Here is a 20,498-nt window from a genome sequence, read left to right as displayed (position 1 = left end):
ACGTTTCCACAAAAACGAAACTGCGAAGGCTAATCTCGATGATTCCAGCGGTGGTTTTGAGTTCAGGCTAAAGTGAAACTCAAGTGCAACAAATCACAACCAGTTTATCCTTTGCACACCGAACGCCCCTCACGCACTTCCGGTCCACCTTTTCCATCATTAAGACTAAAACAGAAAGTATCACTCATTTAGAAGAGACAGGGCAAAGGAGGTAGTTATGGCTCATACCTGGATTCTCGTTTTGATTTGTAAGTTAATTTGGGATTTTTCTTTTTATAAGGGGAAGAGGATGCAGAGGAGAGGGTCAGAAGGAGCAGAGGATGCAGAGGAGAGGGTCAGAAGGAGCAGAGGATGCAAAGGAGAGGAGCAGAGGATGCAGAGGAGAAGGTCAGAGGAGCAGAGGGTGCAGAGGATTGGGTCAGATGAAGCAGAAGTCAGAGGAGCAGAGGCGAGGGTCAGATGGTGCAGAGAATACAGAGGAAAAGGTCAGAGGGTGCAGAGGATAAGGTCAGGTGAAACAGAGAAGAAGGTCAGAGTGGCAGAGGAGAAGGTCAGAGTAATAGAGTATGCAGAGGAGAGGATCAGATGAAGCAGAGGATAGAGAGGAAAGGATCAGATAGAGCAAAGGATGCAAAGGAGGGGGTCAGATGGAGCAGTGGATAAAGAAGATGTCTCTCCTCAGGTGTGACATTCGCGGCCCTCTCCTCTGCCTCCCCTCCTCAGAGTCTCGTGGTGCGTTCAGGGTCTAACGTGTCACTGAGCTGTAACCTGAGCTCCAGTGAGTACCAAACCTGGTTCAGACTGGACTCAGAAGGGATCCTGCCCCTGTTCAGTGTCAGACCAGGCAGACTGCGAGGGAGAACCATCAGGGAGAACCACCATACCCACAGGTAAAACAGCTCATACCACTGGATGTCAGAGAGGAGCATGCTAGATTTTATTTATTTATTTATTCGTTTATTTATGTATGTATTTCAAAATATATAAAAAGCCATCAACAGTGAACAACTGTAGCTCAGTTGATAGAGTGTAAGATCGACTGAACTGAAGGTCGGCGGTTCATATCCCGCTCTTAACATAAATCTTGTTGGTTGAGTGATCAGCTCCACTGACCCACAGTTGACGGTGTGATTCCAGCTCCTACAGATGAATGCTTTTATTGTGTTCAAGGGCAAGACCCACTTACCCCAGTGTGTGTGAATATGTGAGTGTTTCTTGATGTAAAGTGGTTTGAGCCTTGAAGGTGTAAAATCTCTGTATAAAAACATGCCCAAACAGTGACCAACAGTTTCGTAAAATTAAACATACAAGAAATTAGTGAAAAGGAGCTGAGTAATCTTATGTTATCATTTTCCAGACAATACTGTAACACTGATCATTACTTCAAAAGATGTCAATATAGCACATTTAAATCACCACATGAACAAATATCTGCACTTTTATGTGCAACACCTATTCTTCATGGTCATACTGACTTAACAAGCTATTTTTTTATGTATTGTATTTCTTAAAGAAGGGACAGTAAATATGGTACAGAGGAGGAAAGAGAATATATGGTACAGAGGAGAGAGAGTATATGGTACAGAGGAGGGGAGTGTATATGGAACAGAGGAAGAGAGAGAGTATATGGTACAGAGGGGGAAAGAGAGTATATGGAAGAGAGGAGAAGCGTCAGTAATGGTAAAGAGGAGACACAGTAATGATGCTGAGGTCAGAGCTGTCAAGAATCACTGGTCAGTAGACCAGTAGAGGAAGACCAAAGTGGAGATTTATGAAGAGTTAGGGTCAAAGGATGCAGAGGAGGGTCAGAGGAGCAGGGGATGCAGAGGAGAGGGTCAGATGTGCAGAGGATGCAGAGGAGAGGGTCAGATGCACAGATGATTCAGGAGAGGGTCAGATGTGCAGAGGATGTAGAGGAGAGGGTCAGATGTGCAAAGGATGCAGAGGAGAGGGTCAGATGTGCAAAGGATGCAGAGGAGAGGGTCAGATGTGCAGAGGATGCAGAGGAGAGAGTCAGAGGATGCAGAGGGGAGGGTCAGAGGACCAGAGGATACAGAGGAGATGGTCAGAGGACCAGAGGATGCAGAGGTCACATGATCTCTTTGTTCCAGGGTTGTGGGGTCAGAGGGGGACCTGGAGGTCGGTGTCAGTCTGGAGATCAGAGCTGTGACTAAGGACGACTCTGGAGTTTACATCTGCAGCAGCAAAGACAGGGGTGAACTGCGCTACAATACTGCAGTGCACCTGACAGTAACAGGTACTACTACTACTACTATGACTACTACTACTGCTGCTGCTACTGCTACTACTACTACTACTACTACTCATCACCTGTCCAGGTTTAAGTGCATTATTTTGTGTGTTCAGATCCAGGTGATTGTCCGCTTCCAGCCCATAAGGAACCTTGCTGGCGTCCTGGGCTTTGTCTAATTCCTGGAGTGATCTCTGGGGTTTTCCTCTTCATCACAGTCTTCCTCTGCTACTGCAAAGGTATCTATGGATCCTATTCTTTTTTAATACGACTAAAAACATTTTACAGACTCTTGCATTTTACACATGCTTTTTGGACTTAAAACAATCGTGTTATGGATTAGTTAGCACATACCTGGTTAGCCTTTGTAATGTGTTGTCGTTTAATTTGCATACAGCAGCTCACCTTTAGTAGTAGCCCGGTGGTCCGGAGTGGGATGTATTCAGGAAATGACCCAAAAGACAAACTCTTGATAGTGTTAGTGTCTATTTATTACAAATACAGCGTATATGCCAATTACAGACAGAGTCTGGATATTCTCCGAGCCAATATGAGAAAGACCACAAACAAAGAAACTCACCTATATTTATAATCTAGAGCTGTAGAACTATAGGACAGCCCCTTGACACATCTTGTTTTTTCAGGCATTAGGTCCTAAGACTTAGCAATTCCCATATGTTGCGCCTATACCTCTCAGTGTGAGCCTATGACCTTTGTCACCTCTGTGTCTTGACCCTTAAAAAGGGACCGAAAGGAGCACATGGACCTGATGACAACTGGCAGGCCAGATACCACATATTTCCCCCTTCGAGATCAAAGTCTCGCTATTAATGACAATCAATGAATTATTTAACTATAATGGTGTGGACGAAAAGCATAGACTAGATCTTCTTCTTTCTCGAACTGGCCTTGACTGGCTTTGTCCAGCCGGCTATCTGGGGCCATCTGGAGTGGAACTGAGGCCTTCAGATTCATCATCGTGGATATGTAGATCATTTCTCATGTAACTCAATTCAACCTAATATGCTGACAGACTTTAGAAAATCTATCAACATCACTATACCTTTTACCTCCTATTGGTCTAATCATGTCAACAAAACCGATTACCAACTAGGGCTTATCAAAGTTGGAATGTAGCCAGGAAATAAAGGCTTGTTATTCTACATAAAACATTTGCCAATAGTCAACTTATTCAAACAAATAGGATGCCCCAAAACCATTCTTATGTGATTTTCTCTTGACTTGTCCCTTTAAAATACTTCCACGTGCAGTGTGCTTGATACTCAGGAGTTCTTACTTTGGATAGATTTGCGAAACTGAATTTCTCCCATAATTTGGTTGGCACCAACAATTCTGAGTTAAGATTTCCTACCCAGTATATGATCGAGGTCTTCATCTCTGCGGATGCACAAAGGATGTCTTCCCAAAAGTGATATTGGTGTTTTTTCTGATACGAGTACAGGTATTATAATACTTAGATTTTTGTAGCGGAGCTGCATTGTTTTTTTAGAAGGAATCTGTTGTTTCACCCCCTCGAACGTGATTGTCCGTACGAAATGTTCAGACAAAGGGAGATTCATACCATCTTTACGCCGTAGACAAGTGAAGGCAGTGTCAACCATCAGGTTCAATGGCAAACCCTTCACCTCCACTATAATCATGGGATCTGTTTCCGGTTGTGATGCTACCAGCTGACACTTCCCTGTCTGGTTTTCCGGGCACCCCTAGAATCCAGGTTACAGACCAGCATATGGGTTTGTCGGTCCTGAAGACTGTGTAAAAGAAGGTTGTCTCGCAAAGCCTCCTCTAAAGCCTCCTCTGTAACATCCTCGGGAGCCTCCTCGGGAGCCTCCTCGGAAGCCTGAGCCTGGGCGGTTACATTCACAAATGAAATGGCCCAATAGTCCACATCTGTAGCAAGCCTCTAAAGAATTTAGTCAATTCTGATTAAAGTTACTTCATCTTCCTCTATTGCCTTTTCTCCGTCCTCTCCATTTTTGTAGTTGGTTGAAATTTGTTGGGATGAATGACGGGACTGGAGCGAATAGCTGTTGTAACGACTGATTTACTGTACTTGTGGCTGACTTGGCATGATCACATTTTATCCTTTCGCTTACTGTCCACCAGTTGAATCTGATTCTGTTTTCTGAGAAGCTCTTGCTGTGGTTCTTTCACAACTATGGGACACATCTTGTCAGCTGACCTTTCTTGAACATAATTTTGTATTCATAGTGGGTGGTAATTCATCTTCAGCTTCATCTACAGGTTCTTCACTCTCTGATTCCTCCCTAGGGCATCTGATTACAGAAGCCAAGGAATATTTGCATTCTTCTCCCAGGTCTTCTTCTGGTTCGGTTTCACTTTCATCGAGGTCTGGTTCTTGGCTATTTGGTTTCTTTGGCATTTTATTTCCTTTCTTTTCTTCACTTGCGAGCATTTTCTTGATCTTGGGGTCATAGCCACCTCTGGCCTCCTCCATCCTGTATTGTTCTTCTCTCATTTCCATTTCCTTACACTTCCGACACAGTCCTTTCAAAGCCACTGCGTTCTTGCTTTTCAGAAGTGGGTATAATTCCATTGTAGTCACAGCAGTTGTTTGCTGGTCTTCATCTTGCATTTGATAAGCGCCTTCTGCTTTCACCAGTGGAAGTTGTACATGTGATTCGCTGGTTTCAACTGCCTTTTCGTAGATTGACAGACTTCTTATATGAGAATATAGTTTGTTTATCTTGACTGTCAGCTTTTCTGTTTCTTCATTAGCCCTCTTTATGTTAACGTTAAGTGAAAATGTCCCTTCGGTGGGCCATCTTAGCTCAATTTCTTTCCAGCATAAATGCCACTTTTTTGATGTCTCAGTGATATTTTTAACTAATGGATTCTTCTTTTCTACTAATTCAACTGGGTTGATTTTAGGAATTGCCCTATCCATTTTTTCAAAAAGAAAAGAAAACTGTCTTGCAGATAGTTGCGAAATAATAACTTGTATCTCCCCCTTATTTATTTATTTGTATTTATTTATTTATTTATTTATTCACTATTCAATTAGTTTGTACATTTAATGTCTATTTAATTTCATATTTGTTTGTTTATCAGCCTTCACTAAAAAAACACTACAAATTAAGATTATGTAACTGCATGTGTGAACAGTCTCAACTCTTGAATTCGATAAATCAGTTTATTTAAACAATAATCCCTCAATCACAATTACTTTATTACTCAACTAAAATTATTGTAATTATCATTAATAGCATGAATATTGTCTATAAAAAAGGAGTGTAGAATGCAGCGGTGAAACCCAAAGAAATTAATAAATCAAGTATTCAAAGCAAACAATTACTCCCCCATAACTAGGAGCTGTATTTTGTTGCCAAGATTTGGTGTCAGTGTCGCTCTAAGTTATACAAGCTGTGTATGATAGGCAAACACTCAATATATATTGAAGTATGATCCAAAACAATGTGAATCAATATGAAGTAAACAGCTCTTTCTGTGATGAGAAAGATTTGGTGAACAAAAACAAGAAACCACTGGCCTTTTTGTAATTTTGCAATGTTGAGTGTTATGTAAATTACATATATACCTATCTCATTTCTTACATCAATAGCCGTATACAGACATATCTATATTGCATATGTATTATCAATAACATCAATAACATCACCCGCTCTGCCTACTTTGACCTCCACAATATCTCTCGTCTCCATCCCTCTCTCACTCCTCACACCTCTGCCATACTTGTTCACAGTCTTGTCACCTCCCGGATTGATTACTGTAACTCCCTCCTCTATGGTCTCCCCAACAAATCCCTCCAGAAACTGCAGCTTCTCCAAAACTCCACAGCCCGCATCAACACCAGGACCCCATCTCCCCACCACATCACCCCCATCCTCCAAGAACTACACTGGCTTCCCATAAAACAGAGAATCCACTTCAAAATCCTCCTCACCACCTTCAAAGCTATCCATAACCTGGCCCCACCTTACATCTCTGACCTCCTCCACATCTCCATTCCCTCTCGCTCCCTCCGCTCCTCTTCCTCTCTCCAGCTCTCTGTCCCCTCTGCCCGTCTCATCACCATGGGGGGCAGAGCCTTCAGCTGCTCTGCTCCCCAGCTCTGGAACTCTCTCCCTCCTGACCTTCGCAACATTGACTCTCTTCCACTTTTCATATCCAGACTCAAAACCCACCTGTTCACACAATCCTACACCATATAATCAGTCACTCCCACCATCATCCAGTTTTGTATCTCTGTTTTATCTGTAAATATGTGTTTTTAACTTTGTCTTGTACAGTGTCCTTGAGTGTCCCGAAAGGTGCTTTCAAATAAAATGTATTATTATTATTATTATTATTATTATCTATATTTCATATAATTGACCTTACTCCTGTTATTATATAATATTACTCTCAACTAATCTCACCATCCTACATACTATTCTCGTACTGAGTGATCAGTTCACTACAAGATTAGCTCACTCATGATGCTATCCTAAACTGGTATCAATAAAGTTAAACATCATCAGTAGGGTGGTGAAAACATCCAAGTGTACAGCAAAGTTGTACACCATGAGATAACACCAGGACATTAAAAAAAGAATGAAGAAAGGTACCACCCAAAAGAGGCAAGGGGAGATGGAGGGGAGAGAGGGGAGGAGAAGGAAGAGGAACAACAGGGGAGCAGAAAGAGAGAGATAGGAGGGGAAGAGAATAATAATGCCTTACACTTGTAATGCACTTTACAGGCTTGTCAAAGCCTCTCAAAGCGCTACATTATAGTCATTATTCATTCATTTCCACACTTGGTGATGGTAAGCTACTATTGTAGTCACAGCTGCCCTGGGGAGACTGACAGAAGCGAGGCTGCCAATCTGCGCCATCAGCCCCTCCGACCACCACCTAACATTCACACACACACCACTTTCATACTAGGCAATGTGGGTGAAGTGACTTGCCTAAGGACACAACAACAGAACTTGGTCCGAGCAGGACTCGATCCTCCGACCTTCGGGTTGGGGGACCGACACTCTAACCACTGAGCCACTGTCGCCCCACTGTTGCCACTGAAGGGAGGAGAAGGGGGCAAAAGGACACGCAGGGGTGGGAGGAGCACAGAGAAAGAGAAAGAGAAGGGATGGGGTAAAAAGATGAGGAAGAAACAGAGAGAAAGAAGGGGCAGTCCAGCTATCCCCCTTACACACCAACTGCACCCAATACGCACACACACAAATAGAGACAAACAAGTAACTACTAACTAACCCCAATTTAATTGTGACCTGGTGACTCGAGCCTAAACTGCACCAGCAGCAAACACGCGCTTCCTTATAAACTCGTGTGTACCATTATTCCAACACACAGCTCTTTGGGTTTATTAATCCGGCCCATCGAACGTGACCAAATTTTATTATAATAGGTAAGGGTAAAACCTTGTTTTACCTTTCCCTTGTAATGCCAACGTTTCCCCAAAAAATGGCACACTTCAGCTACATCAACCTTGTTCGCGTGTATTACTTTCTTATTCTAAAATTAAGTTTCTTGAGAGCGGCGACTGTTTAATATGTGGACGACAAAATATCTTTTCACTGAAGTCTGATCAAAGGCTGTATGCCTAATATGCCAAGAAACTTCATGGCTTTCAAAGAGTACAATATCAGCCGTCACTTTGCTACGGAGCATGCTAACTATGCTAGCAAACAGTCAACGCAGTAACAGGCGGCTATGACTCAGCATTGGCAGCCGATTTACAGATTTAATTAGTGCATTTGCAAAACAATTTGTACAGTGAGCTTTGCATATTCATGCTTTGCTACATGTTACAGGCCAAATCTCTACTGTAATATATATATATATATATATATATACATACATACATACACATTATATATATATATATATATATATATATATATATATATATATATATATATATATATATATATATATATATATATATATATATATATATATATATACTGGCCCGGCCCGTCCGTCATATTTAAGAACCCATTGTGGCCTGTGTGACCAAAGGTTTGCCCATCCCTGGTCTAGAGTCAACCATCCATGTTTTTTTTACACATCCAGAGCTGAGAATCCAAATGCCAGGGAAATAAATGCACAAGCAAACAAACAGCTGAAAAAATGCATCTCAGGGGAGACACTACATGCAAAACTTTTTTTTCTGTGTTAAGTTTTTTGGTCAGTTTGGTCTCTTAGCATATGCGTTTTTATGTGGAAACAACCAAATGATCTACTCTGCACCAAAAGTTGCTTTAATATTTAATTTACTCAGCTTGCCTCCATAGAGTTACATGGGACATCAGAGGCATTTCCCCCATAGGACCTAAAGACCACCCTGTAAAGTAGCATCTACACCAAACTTCACATTCTGATGAATCGTAAAGAAGGACTTTTTGAAGTTTTAATTCCAAAAAAGTGCGGCGAAATAAAACATTTTTGGCAGTTTCTCAGTCAGCTGTAATTTACTCAAAAGTCTGTTCTGTATATTTTTTGTATCTATGAAAACAAAATGAAGCAAGAAATTTAAACCTGGTCAATGGTGGCTGTTTTTACACATAAAACACCTTATTTTTACATGAAAATCACAACATTAAAAAATTTTAATACTTTTTTCTTACATTTATATGAGTAAACGACAGAATAAGTTTCAAATTGACATCTCTAAATGTGTTTTTTTTTTTTTTTTTGTCCTATTCACCTACAGTGTCTCCCTTTATTAAATCTAACCTGTATCAAAGGTAAAAACATGTAAAAGCCTCCACAATATAAAATATAGTATATAATATAATATGTTGAAAATTACAGAAAGTACAAGTTCCACACTGATGACATTGGACTGAGAGAATTCTGTCCAAAAGTTTACACACAATTTAAAGGTGTTTTCTTATATTTGTCAAATATTAATCTCTGTGTACATTAGAAGAGCAGTGTTGGCCTCCTGCAGCTTCCTACTGTGATATCACAATTTCCCACCAGAAACAAAAAATAAACAATGAATATAGCATTTTGAAGACAATAAAAGGAAACAAGTTGATCTAAATGTGTTATGTAGAAGCAAAATACCCCTCGCTTTAAATCAAATGTCAAAAAATAATCAATTTCTCATTTTCATCAATAATACATCAGTATTTCGCCCAATATGTTTAAACTTTTATCTCTTTGATAATTTATAAAATCATTTGTCTAGTCAATGAATCAAATCATTAATCGCTTTATAAACCACCACTGGTTCTAATCCCATCACCATGACAACAGCGTAGTCCCGAATCCCATCACCATGACAACAGTGCAGTCTTTAGGTCTGGTTGGACTCAGGCCCGGACTCGGGTCGGATTCGAGCTGGACTCAGGTCGGACTCGGGTGGGACTCAGGCTGGACTTGGGTCGGACTCAGGTTGGTCTCACGCCTCTTTGAGCAGCAGCCCGTAGGGTCTCACTGACTCCTGGACTAAAGCCTTGGTCTGTACTTGGCTATGGTCCTGAGGCACGTAGACCACCCAGACCCGGTCCCTCTGACAAACCTTTCTCTTGCTCGGGCTGATCCGGTTCTGGAGCAGGACTTTGTAGGTTTTTCCATCAATTTTGGACTTGAAGGTCTTGCAGTACTTTTCAGCGAGGAGCACATCCGGAGTGGAGTAGACCCCTCTCCCAAAAGCACTGGTATCCATCAACGACTGAGCCACCTCATCTAGCCCACCATCCTCCTCACTCCCTGCGCATAGAGATCAGGAATTTAACCCACAACATCCTCACTGAGGGGAGGAGACATGATAACCACTCTGCCACAGCACCACAGGGAGAACATGCACGCTCGCCTTACCCTTCCTGCGGGTGAGGATGAGGGAGCCGTCCATGTGCAGGCCCTGGTAGGACACAGGCCAGGCCTGGGAGCCAGTTCCGAGCCAAACGTCGGAGCCGTCGTCATATTGTCCTGAGACTTTCAGGGCCACACGCCGCCAACCGCACGGGCGAAAATATGGCTCGTTACCACGGACAAAGCGCTGCTCTCCATCCTGACAGACAGAAAAGACAGGGTCAGACTGGAAATGCCCTGAGCAGGAGTCTGACTATGTAGGCTTGGACTGTCAAAAGCATTGATACTTTGCAGCTGATGTCATCAACATTCCCTGGAGGAGTGAAGCTAACTGAGGGCACTGCTCTGTTTGAAGCTCTGTTACTCAAGTATCTGAGCTTTGTTTTAACACAATGCAACCAGAAAGAACTGATTTAGCTGGAATTACAGGTGACAGATAAGCTGATTTGTGCTGTTAAAGCCACCCCCAAATAACATTACAGTCTCAAGCTAGCTAGCATTAACCAACTGTTTTTCAGTGATTCACTTTCACCTTTCTGTTTTAAATCAAACTCCTAAACAGGACCATGGATGCTCAGATTGATCACAGGCTCCTGAAAATGTATTCTTTAAATCGATTTTGTATTTTTCTTGAGTTTTCAGATGATCTTAAACCTTTTTTGTATGTGTTTGCTAATGTGTGTATTGTGTCACCATGGTAACTGCTGATCATTACGCCATAGAGATACATGTAGAACCGAACATAGAATTTCACTGCAAAGTATCAATATTTTTGTTGCTGTAGCACTACTTTTTGTTCCTCAGCTCCTCAAGAGGGGTACCTCAGCAGAGTTATTTGTCCAATGCAAAACATGTCAAAACACGAGATCTCATCCCATCCCTGACTGTTTCGAGTTTCACTTTCATTGAACTGTTCAAATCCTGCTGAATCATTTCCTCTTAGTGGTTATGAGCCAAAACCACCGTTCAGGCTTAGAGGATAGTAATAATAAAAAAAAATAATAATAATAACAATAACAACAACAACAATAATAATAATAATAATAATACATTTTACTTCAGTTCATTTGAGAGCAGTATCTGTAATTTTTACTCTGGACTGGAAAGTTAAAGTATTTTATATAGTTTGAGATCTTTGCCTTGGTATCTGTACTTTTACTTAAGTAACACAATTGAGGACTTCTTTCTTAACATTGGTAGAGGAGGTGTCGCTTTCTGTTCTGTTGTATGAAGAACAGGTGCAGAGGCACAGGGATCGTTCTGTAGATCTTTATTGTCGCTGACAGCAATACTGTAGGATTTAAGGCAGTACACGGTGAGATTGTACCAGGGTCTAACAGAGTCTAACAAAGTCAGTCTCACAGAGTCTCACAATCTCACAGAGTCTGAAGAAGGGGAGCTTGCACCAATGTTTTATATTACTTGAACAGTGGAAGTTAACATTCTATAGATAATATGATAATATAATGTGATAATATCAGGAAGTCGAACAATGTGATTGCATCAGTGTTCTATAATACCCAGAGTGGGATGATATATGGCCAGTGCTGCATGGAAAACAGAACATTTTACACCATTTTTAAGAAAGTGAAAGTAAACAATATTACATTTATATATTGTCCACAGACGATAGTAGTAGTAGTATTTGTTGGACTAGAGCAGGAGTGTCAAACTCAAATTCACAGAGGGCGAAAATTCAAAACTGGGACTAAGTCGCGGGCCAACTAAATATTTATTGAAAAATTTCAACAACATCTGCATGTTTTTCAGAAGGGGTGGATTAAATTTGAGTGAGGCGACAGGTAGCAGATGCTAATGAGTGTCAACAGAAGTGGTAGGGGCAAAGCATTCTGGGATTCGTAGTATTAGAGGTACATCTGCTATACTGGTGCGGCGGCTGGCGAGCCAGCTCTAATACATATTTGATATGATCTCATGGGCCAAATATAATTATATCAAGGGCCTGCGGGCCTGAGTCTGACATGTCTGGACTAGGGTACTACAACTAGGCTACTACTACTTGGAAACTTCAAATGTGAAACAGAGGATGGAACAGAATGTTTTGTTTTGCTACAGCAGTGGCCTTCAAACACCTGCTGTAGGACTACTGTTTAAAGTTGTTTCCTCATCACAAACAGACCTGGAGTTGTGTTTTGTTTCATTCACACATGTTTAACACACAGGCTCTGCAGATTTAGGCTGAGTTCTTCTCTCAAACTGTAAACACCCTGTTAACCTCCATGCACCTGCACAAGAATCATTCTGATGTTTTCAGACCTATAATTAAATATCTCTGCTGAACTAAAAGTAAAAGGTCCGGTTTTGATGAAGTTACAACATTATAACATGGCTCAAAGCTCATGAGTACATTTTGCGTAAAGTAAGCTCTTGAAATCACACTACGCTCTATAGTTACACCGGGACCAAGAGGAGGGCCCGTTTGACAGTGCGTATAGGTCACGTTCCCCGCCGTACCTTAACATTGGAGAAGTCGTAGTCGTAATGTCGGTCGAAGAAGTCCCCCGGGTTGATGTGGATCACGGTTTTGGCGTCGGGCTCGGGGCCTTGGAGCGCGGGAGGGGCGCTGTACAGATCGTTCATGTCCAGGTTAACGGTTTCATCCCGGAGCGACAGGGAGCCCAGACTCGGGTACTCCAGCTGCTGCAGACCCTCCCGTTTGTAGAACTGCCGCAGAGCCACGATGTTCACGAAGTCCTGCGGGCCGAGCAACGACGCCCCGCCACTCTGCTGCACGGAGCACCCGGAAAGAGCCGAGAGAGCCTCCAGACACAGCCCCACGTCTACCATAGCCCCGGGTAAAGGGCGCTGACGCAGAGGAAAGCTGGCAAGACCCGGGGAGTGAAGTTTGGATGGAAAAGTTTTAGTTTTTAGAGCGGAGAAACCCGGAGGTGCTGTACGCTGCCGAGATTCTGAAGCAATGCCCAGTTTCACTTTCAAATCAGCTGCGTACTTTCGATTTTATCTCAACCCTGCCACCACTCAGGAGTCTAACTCTCAGCCTTTTGTTTTGTCTTTTGTTTTTCAGGGAGATGCTCAGGTTATTGCAGTGGCTCAAATGTGGCAGAGGTCGGTCTCCTCTTGTATGAAACATTTATCTTTTTTCAGTTCTTATTTTAATATATTTCATATATTTATTCTAAGGACGGGCCTCTGTATTACTCCAGTCTGAGGCCCATGTCCCGCCCCTTTGGCCCAGCTGACGTCCAATTGGTCCAGGAGAACGTCATTTACTCCACCGTGAACCACCACAGGAACTTACAGTCTAAATAATGTCAGATGCTTCCCCTTTGTGTCAGATGCCCTCCCGTCCTCCTGTATCCGTGTGTCAGATGCCCTCCCATCCTCCTGTATCCATGCGTGTCAGATGCCCTCCCATCGTCCTGTATCCCTGTGCGTCAGATGCCCTCCCGTACTCCTGTATCCATGCGTGTCAGATGCCCTCCCATCCTCCTGTATCCCTGTGTGTCAGATGCCTTCCCGTACTCCTGTATCCCTGTGTGTCAGATGCCCTCCCATACTCCTGTATCCCTGTGTGTCAGATGCCCTCCCATACTCCTGTATCCCTGTGTGTCAGATGCCCCATTTCTGAAACATGAAACATTTCTATTAGTGGCAGGAAAAACATTTGTGGATTTGACTTTTGGAGATTTCTGAGGAAAATACCCGAGAATGAGACAGAATCCTGGCTCTGCTCTGTGTGAGAGAGACACACCATTCTACCGATGAGCTAGATCTGATTTTGTAGTTTTGAATGCCTTAACTTCACTATAATTTATTCATATAAATACAATAAACACAATATTGAACAACCATTTGAATAGAGTTTGTTAACAGTGCTGATAAAACAATGTCTGACTGTAATATTATTGTCTAATAAATGTTTTAAAACTCTATGAGACCCATCTTGGGCTTAAAGTGGCAGTACCTGCTTTTTCCATGTATTTGAGCAAAATGTATCTTGCCCCTTGTATATGTTGAGGTTCAAATAAGTCTGTTTGCATCTAATTAGAAAGCATTTTATTGTCAGAGAATCCTGAAGTGCATGTTAACTTTCTAGTTGTTGTTATTAAACTCTGCTCTGGTCTCAGAGTTGTGAAAAGCTTGGTGAATAATTAGGATGCTAGAATAGGGATGCAGCAATCCAGCGTCTGTTCCGATGCCAATGTCGAGTTGTATCTACTGATCCCTGATATAAACCGATACCAGGGCAGAGACTGAAAATATCATTTATTTACTTTAAACTTGAATGGTGTATGGTAAAAATCCAAATGTGATTTGTAACTGTTGGTTATCATTTAAAGTAACTACTGAACAACTTTGAAAAATACTACAATATTACACCAGTTTATAGACCAGAATGGGATATCAACTGAACTGATTCTGTTCACGTTTTTAAGACAATAAAAATCAGGTACAGTGCTTTTGAATATGAACATTTGGAACATTTGATCATTTGGTGCAGATGGTGGAGTAGATGACCCTGTGATCCTGGCTGCCACCGGTGGTCAGTGCAGGACGGTGCTTCCAGGTGGGGCGTCCCAGTGAGGCATAGTGTATTTCCTCTTCAGGCTCCTCCTCTGGGCTTGAAAGCTTTGGCTCACCCCCGTCTGTGAAGAGACACAGTCACCTTACACTGAGCTATGATTCTCAACGTGAGGGACGAGAACCACAAGAGAGTGCACTGCTTTCCTTTTTAAACAGCACCCTCAGCATCCTGATACAAAATGTATATTTTTTAGTTTTCTACCATGTTATAATGCTGTTCCCTCATGAAAAACATGCCTGAAGAGGTTTTTGATGTCATCCATGCATGTTCGAGTAATCGAGCGATCTCTCCCAGCCCCAATTCAAACCCTCCTTGTGGTTAGCAGTACAAACCTGTGCAAGGCTCCACCTACAAGCCTTTGTCACCCATCCTCCTGCACAGTTCTCCATAAATAAACAAAAACATTATACAAAACAATACACTACAACTTGTTTCATTAGTTTCATTAATGGGATATGCAGTAATAGTGCTCTGAAGGGGGAGTGAGGGGAGACTTGGAGGGGAAGAGTGTCAAAAACATATTACTAAATATATTAAGAAATTGTTTTGGGTGAATATAGTATTTTATATTATGTCAGTTAATAGCTCATAGAAGTAAAATACCCCCTCTTAATGCTCCTCTTTAAATACATCCTTTTTACCATCTGGTTTCAGGGCTGTGGTCCTCGTCTGCAGCTCAGTCGACTCAGGACTCTGTTTTCCTACAAGAAAAGAACATGCAAATTAAAGGTCCTATATTACACAAAATTGATTGAGTTTTTAATCATGTTATAATTGTGTTACCTCCTCAAAAATAGACTTGGAGATATATTTTGCTTAATTTACACATGTTAGTAACGCTTAGTACCACTCAGTATTATTAGTCTGTCTACATCTCCAAAAGCTCAAAATGCTGTGTTCCACCTTGTGATGTCATGGAGTGGTAGTTTTCAAGTTAACATCTACCTTTTACTTTTCTTTAGTAGAGATAAACAATTCCAGGACTGAATTTATACAAATGATTCTAGTGAAGATGTATGCAGAAGAACTCAGAAAAAATAGCAATGTTTGTGTGTTAAACATATGTGAATGAGACAAAACACAACTCTGTGTGATGAGGAAACAACATAGATCAGAAAATATCTTAAAATGGACCCTTTAAATGTTCATCATTGACCTTTTGGGTCTAGTCACTGATAAAAATGATCAGGTTTGACATTAGTGAATTTACCTTTTAGATATGTCATGGCAAAGTACATTGGAATAAACAAGGAAAACTGTCTGTGTCCTTCTGGAGTATGACATCATCACAGTCCAGAGTCTGAAAACCACCAGTTGAAGAAATGCAAGATAGATGTTTAATGCCATACTGTGGAACATTCAAGGCAAAGCAATAACATTTCCATGGAATCAAGCAGGTAGCAGACCCTCTGCCAGAAACATTACATAGTGAACCTTTAAACAAAAAAGAAGCTGAAAAAATAAAGCCATTTTCCTTGATCCATGATGTAGTCTGGCATGAAATGTGAATTCTGAAATTGTGCAGGCGAAATATCTAACAAATGATAATTTTATAGAAAATTATAAAGATGTATTATGCAAAATTGATTTATTTCATCTCCCATGTTATAACGTTGTTCCCTCATCACAAACATGCCTGAAGAGGTTTCATCCATGCAGGTTTGAGTAATCTAGTGATCTCTCCCCATACACTCCTCTGTAAATATACAAAACATGATACAAAACTGCACACAGGAACTTGACAAACCTGATGTGATGTGCAGTAGTTTCATTAGTGGAATGCAGCTGATTGTATTGCGATAGTGCTCTGAAGGGGGAGTGAGTTAATGTGAGGAGCAAAGGGAAGGGGGACTCAGAGCGTCAAAAACAAAAGTGAAACTTATAAATGCTCATATGCTGTTTTGGGTGAACAGAGCATTTTCAAACCCATAAAAGGAAATGGTGGTCTAAATATGTGATGTGTTAGCAGTTAATATCCCATAGAAGTGTAATATCCCCTCTTTAACGAGTCTATAAAAAGTATACAATACATAAAAAGTCCCAGGAGAGAAAACTCAAAGTCACTTTTGATTCGGGACTTGAGTCTTTTGATTCTTATTTTATTTGTGAAAATCAAAAATTCAATGTTGCTGAAGTTACCTCTCCTTCGGCGTCTCTTCCTTCGACATTTCAGGGTGAGAAGAAATATACAGACAGAGGAGGTTACCAGAACCATCAGGCTCAGACAGACCACGCCCATCAGGAGAACTGGAACCAATCAGAAATAAGGATTATATACTGTGAACCAATCAGGGACAAACATTTAACATAACAATTCCCACATCAGGAGAACTGGGGGCCAATCGGAAGTGAGGATTATACAATCAGAGACAAGCGTTTAACACACTCCAACATCAGAAGAACTGTGCACGAATCAGGGTCAAGGATAATACTCTATTAACCAATTAGAAGTAAGGATTATACTCCCATACCCATGAGTAGAGACGAGTATTTAAAACACCACTACCATCAGAAGAACTGGAGCAAACCAGAAGTAAGGATTATACAGTGTTCACCAGTCAATTTAACACATCGCTCATATCAGGAGAATTGGGACCAATAAGGGCCAAGGGCCAGCATCATCACCTGCCGACCAATCATAAATGAATGAAAGTAGCCTATAGCTTATAGCCAGAGTAGCCTATAGTCTGCTCTTTACCTCCTTACATCTCCACAACTTGAGAGAACAATGTTTAAAATGACTTACAACTAAGTCGTTTTTTGACTTGACATTAATTTGAAAATTGTGAAAATTCTGCTTTTTAACAGGTTTTAATTGATTAGACACTCTCTTTAGATACAAACCATTTTCTGATGTCTTCTCTTTCCTCTTTTTCTCTGCAAAATTTACAAAGACAAAGTTTAAGTAGCAGAGGTTTACGTCTAAAGCTGTTTTATATTTGATGGATGTTCTCAGGAGTAGAGACTGACCTGTGTCTCTAGAGGGGGCTGAGCTGCTGTAAGTGTAGGAGGGTGTCGATCTGGGCTCTGAAAACAAAACTCAATTAACGCTCTTGTGTGCATGTCTATGGCGGAATGTTCAGCAGTTACCATGGTGACACAATGTGCACATCAGCAAATACTGCCAAATAATCTGAAAAGCCAGTATGAGTTTTAGATGGACGGCGGGACTTTATAACTCTGTGGGAGATTCACTGTTTTTGAAAGAAATTTCCAAACTTCTGCTCCACACATGTTGAAACTTCTCATTATTTGTTTGGGATTGGCTCCACAAACTTGTCATATTAATCTTATTAATCTTTAAAGTCCTTTCTCCTGATAACAATCACTTCCTGAACTAAACCTGGAGTAAATCAGGACTAGACTGGACTAAGGTCTAAACTAAGACTGGGCTGGTAGGACTAGAATAAACTATTACTATTGCTATTGCTATCACTAAGACTATATCAGGATTAAATTGTGACTTAACTGGGACTAAACCAAGACAAAATCAGGATTACACTGAACCTATAACTAAATCAAGACTAGATTGGACCTGATACAACTAAACCAGGACTAAATCAGGACTAAACCAGGACTAAACCAGGACTAAACCAGGACCGGACTGGACCAAGGTCTAAACCAGGAACCTCGGACTAAATGGGGACTAGACTGGACCTGGTAGGGTTAAACCATCTCTAAACCACTAAACTAAGAGTAAACCAGGACTAGACTCAACCTAGAACTAAACCAGGACAAAAACGGGACTAACCCAGGACTAGACCTCTAAACCATGACTAAACAAGAACTAAACTAGGGATAAACATGGACTAACCAACTAAACCAGGACTAAGACTAGACTTGACATAGAACTAAACAAGGGTTAAACTAAACCGGGTCTAAACCAGGACTAAACCAGGACTGAACCAGGACTAACTCATGACTAGTCCAGGACTATCCCAGGACTAAACCAGGACTGGTCTGTACCTGGGAGGACTAGCAGCGTTCCCAGAGGTCCTAAATTACAACGATATTCTCCGGCGTCGTGAAGCTGCAGAGATGATATCCTCAAAGCTCCGTGTTCAAATCCGAGCCGAGGGTCCGGTCTCAGCACCACAACACCCTCTTTAGACCTGCTCATGATTGGCTCCCATCTGGACCCGGATTCAGACCCGGACTGGGACCTTCTCCATAGCCAGCGCTGCCAAGGTTTGGAGGTGGAGCAGGGGAGCAGCAGAGTCCAACCAGCCCGAACAGAGAACATCTTACCTGGGAGAGAGCAAGACAACGACCTGGGTCAGAAACGGGAGAGTCATGGGTCAGTTCTGTTTCAGACGTGGATTGGTCCTGGTTTAGTCCTGGTTTAGATCAGATTTAGTACTGGTTTAGGTGTGTGCAGTTTTCAGAGATAATTTAGTTACTCACAGGTTGTCATTTGGGGTGTTTTACTGGCAGAGGGTGAATATGGACCAGTGGATTGATTCTGCCACTGCATCCAACGGATCAGTGTGTGGAGGCAAAACAACTCTCTGCAGCTAAACTCAGACAAGACTCAAGTCATAGTTTTTGGACACAGAAACAAAGAGAAAGTGTCAGCAATCACCACCAGTCTCTCTCTGTAAAACCTTCAAATCAGGCTAGAAATCTAGTGCTAATAATGGACTCATACTTGAACTTTAACAGCCACATCAAATCAATAACATCTGCAGCTTTTTACCATCTAAAAAACATAACAAAAGTCAAAGATATACTATCAAAACCAGACTTTGAGAGACTCATCCATGCGTTTGTCTCCAGTAGGTTAGACTACCATAGTCTACCTAAGTACATCTCCGACATGTTAGTGCCATATGAACCATCTCACACTCTGAGGACTTCAGGGACAGGTCTCCTGCTGGTGCCCAGAGTCAGAACAAAACATGGAGAATCAGCGTTTAAGTTTTATGCAGCTAAAACCTGGAATAATCTTCTTGAAGATGTGAGACAGGCCTCTGAACTGACTGAAAGAGTTTTATTTTGCACTCTTTTCTATTACCGGTAATGTCCATTTTATGATGATTATTTGTGATTATTAATGTTTTGATTTGTTGTACAGTATTGTGATTTTCTTATTCTGTAAAGCTACTACAATTACTTTGTGTACAAATTGTGCTATAAAATTAAATTTGCCTTGTCTGGCCAGATTAAGTCTAGGTTTAGTCCTGGCTCAGACCTGGGTTGGTCCTGGTTTAGTCCTGGTTTAGGTCTGGTTTAGGTCTGGTTTAGGTCTGGTTTAGGTCTGGTTTAGGTCTGGTTTAGGTCTGGTTTAGGTCTGGTTTAGGTCTGGTTTAGTCCTGATTTATGTCTGGTTTAGGTCTGATTCAGACCTGGTACAGTCGGGTCTTAGTCTTGGTTTAATCCTGGTTCAGACCTGGTTTAGTCATGGTTTAGTCCTACTATAGTTCTGGAATGATCCTGGCTCAGTCCTGGTTTAGGCCTGGTTCATACCTGACAATACCTGCAGCTCTGCTCTCAACTCTCCGTTGCAGAAGTACAGTCCACCATCGGAGCTCTGTAAATTCAGAAGGCACAGGGTTCCATTTGGCTGCACACTGAACCTCCACTGGTCCTGGTCATTATCTTGGTCTTGATCCAGGCTTTGGTCTGGGTCCTGGTCTCGGGGATGAGGGGGGACCTCCTGAACCCCATGAGTCCAGCTGAAAACCTGGTTGAGATCCAGACTAGGTCCACAGGGCAGACACAGGAGGTGATGTTCTGGGACAGACACGCGCCATACTACAGCGGTATCTGCAAGCCACACAGACAACTGCACAACTGAGGCAAGCGATTTCTACACAGTTTTTAAGTTCAGTTTTACATTCTTATGTAAAAAGT

The 20,498-nt window shown here is 41.7% G+C and overlaps 3 protein-coding genes across 3 annotated transcripts in view; 1 reads left to right on the top strand and 2 right to left on the bottom strand.

Moving 5' to 3' along the window:
* Positions 1-180: 180 nt before the first annotated feature.
* On the top strand, positions 181-6,554 carry LOC117379000 (uncharacterized). Its single transcript, XM_033975718.2, has 5 exons — positions 181-248; positions 683-890; positions 2,112-2,257; positions 2,368-2,490; positions 5,997-6,554. Exons 1-5 carry the CDS (start codon positions 218-220, stop codon positions 6,164-6,166), a joined length of 678 nt encoding a protein of 225 aa, XP_033831609.1. The 5' UTR covers positions 181-217; the 3' UTR covers positions 6,167-6,554.
* Positions 6,555-8,230: 1,676 nt separating this feature from the next.
* Positions 8,231-13,057, bottom strand: LOC117378999 (uncharacterized). Its single transcript, XM_033975716.2, has 3 exons — positions 12,554-13,057; positions 10,085-10,277; positions 8,231-9,976 (listed from the first exon to the last, which is right to left on the bottom strand). Exons 1-3 carry the CDS (start codon positions 12,884-12,886, stop codon positions 9,666-9,668), a joined length of 837 nt encoding a protein of 278 aa, XP_033831607.1. The 5' UTR covers positions 12,887-13,057; the 3' UTR covers positions 8,231-9,665.
* Positions 13,058-14,488: 1,431 nt separating this feature from the next.
* Positions 14,489-20,498, bottom strand: part of LOC129456652 (uncharacterized) — a 12,134-nt gene continuing 6,124 nt past the window's right edge. The window contains exons 2-8 of the mRNA XM_055225247.1: positions 20,112-20,411; positions 18,612-18,893; positions 17,616-17,672; positions 17,490-17,522; positions 16,785-16,892; positions 15,287-15,346; positions 14,489-14,706 (exon numbers count right to left, since the gene is read on the bottom strand). Of these exons, the coding sequence (XP_055081222.1) occupies positions 14,549-14,706; positions 15,287-15,346; positions 16,785-16,892; positions 17,490-17,522; positions 17,616-17,672; positions 18,612-18,893; positions 20,112-20,411 (998 nt within the window). The 3' untranslated portion in view covers positions 14,489-14,548. The remainder of the gene's footprint in view (positions 14,707-15,286; positions 15,347-16,784; positions 16,893-17,489; positions 17,523-17,615; positions 17,673-18,611; positions 18,894-20,111; positions 20,412-20,498) is intronic.

The sequence above is a fragment of the Periophthalmus magnuspinnatus genome, chromosome 11 (assembly GCF_009829125.3).
Source record: "Periophthalmus magnuspinnatus isolate fPerMag1 chromosome 11, fPerMag1.2.pri, whole genome shotgun sequence".
Taxonomy (NCBI): Eukaryota; Metazoa; Chordata; class Actinopteri; order Gobiiformes; family Gobiidae; genus Periophthalmus; species Periophthalmus magnuspinnatus.
The sequence above is the reverse complement of the archived record's forward strand: the minus strand, read 5'-3'. Positions and strand labels throughout refer to the sequence as shown.

Bases quoted from the DNA above. Each gene is read 5' to 3' on its own strand.
- LOC117379000 (XM_033975718.2), top strand. From the start codon at position 218: ATGGCTCATACCTGGATTCTCGTTTTGATTT. The intron at 891-2,111 runs GTAAAACAGCTC...TCTTTGTTCCAG, and splicing joins GAGAACCACCATACCCACAG to GGTTGTGGGGTCAGAGGGGG. The intron at 2,258-2,367 runs GTACTACTACTA...TTGTGTGTTCAG, and splicing joins AGTGCACCTGACAGTAACAG to ATCCAGGTGATTGTCCGCTT.
- LOC117378999 (XM_033975716.2), bottom strand. From the start codon at position 12,886: ATGGTAGACGTGGGGCTGTGTCTGGAGGCTCTCTCGGCTCTTTCCGGG. The intron at 10,278-12,553 runs GTACGGCGGGGA...TCTGTCTGTCAG, and splicing joins ACGACTTCTCCAATGTTAAG to GATGGAGAGCAGCGCTTTGT. The intron at 9,977-10,084 runs GTAAGGCGAGCG...CTCTATGCGCAG, and splicing joins CATCCTCACCCGCAGGAAGG to GGAGTGAGGAGGATGGTGGG.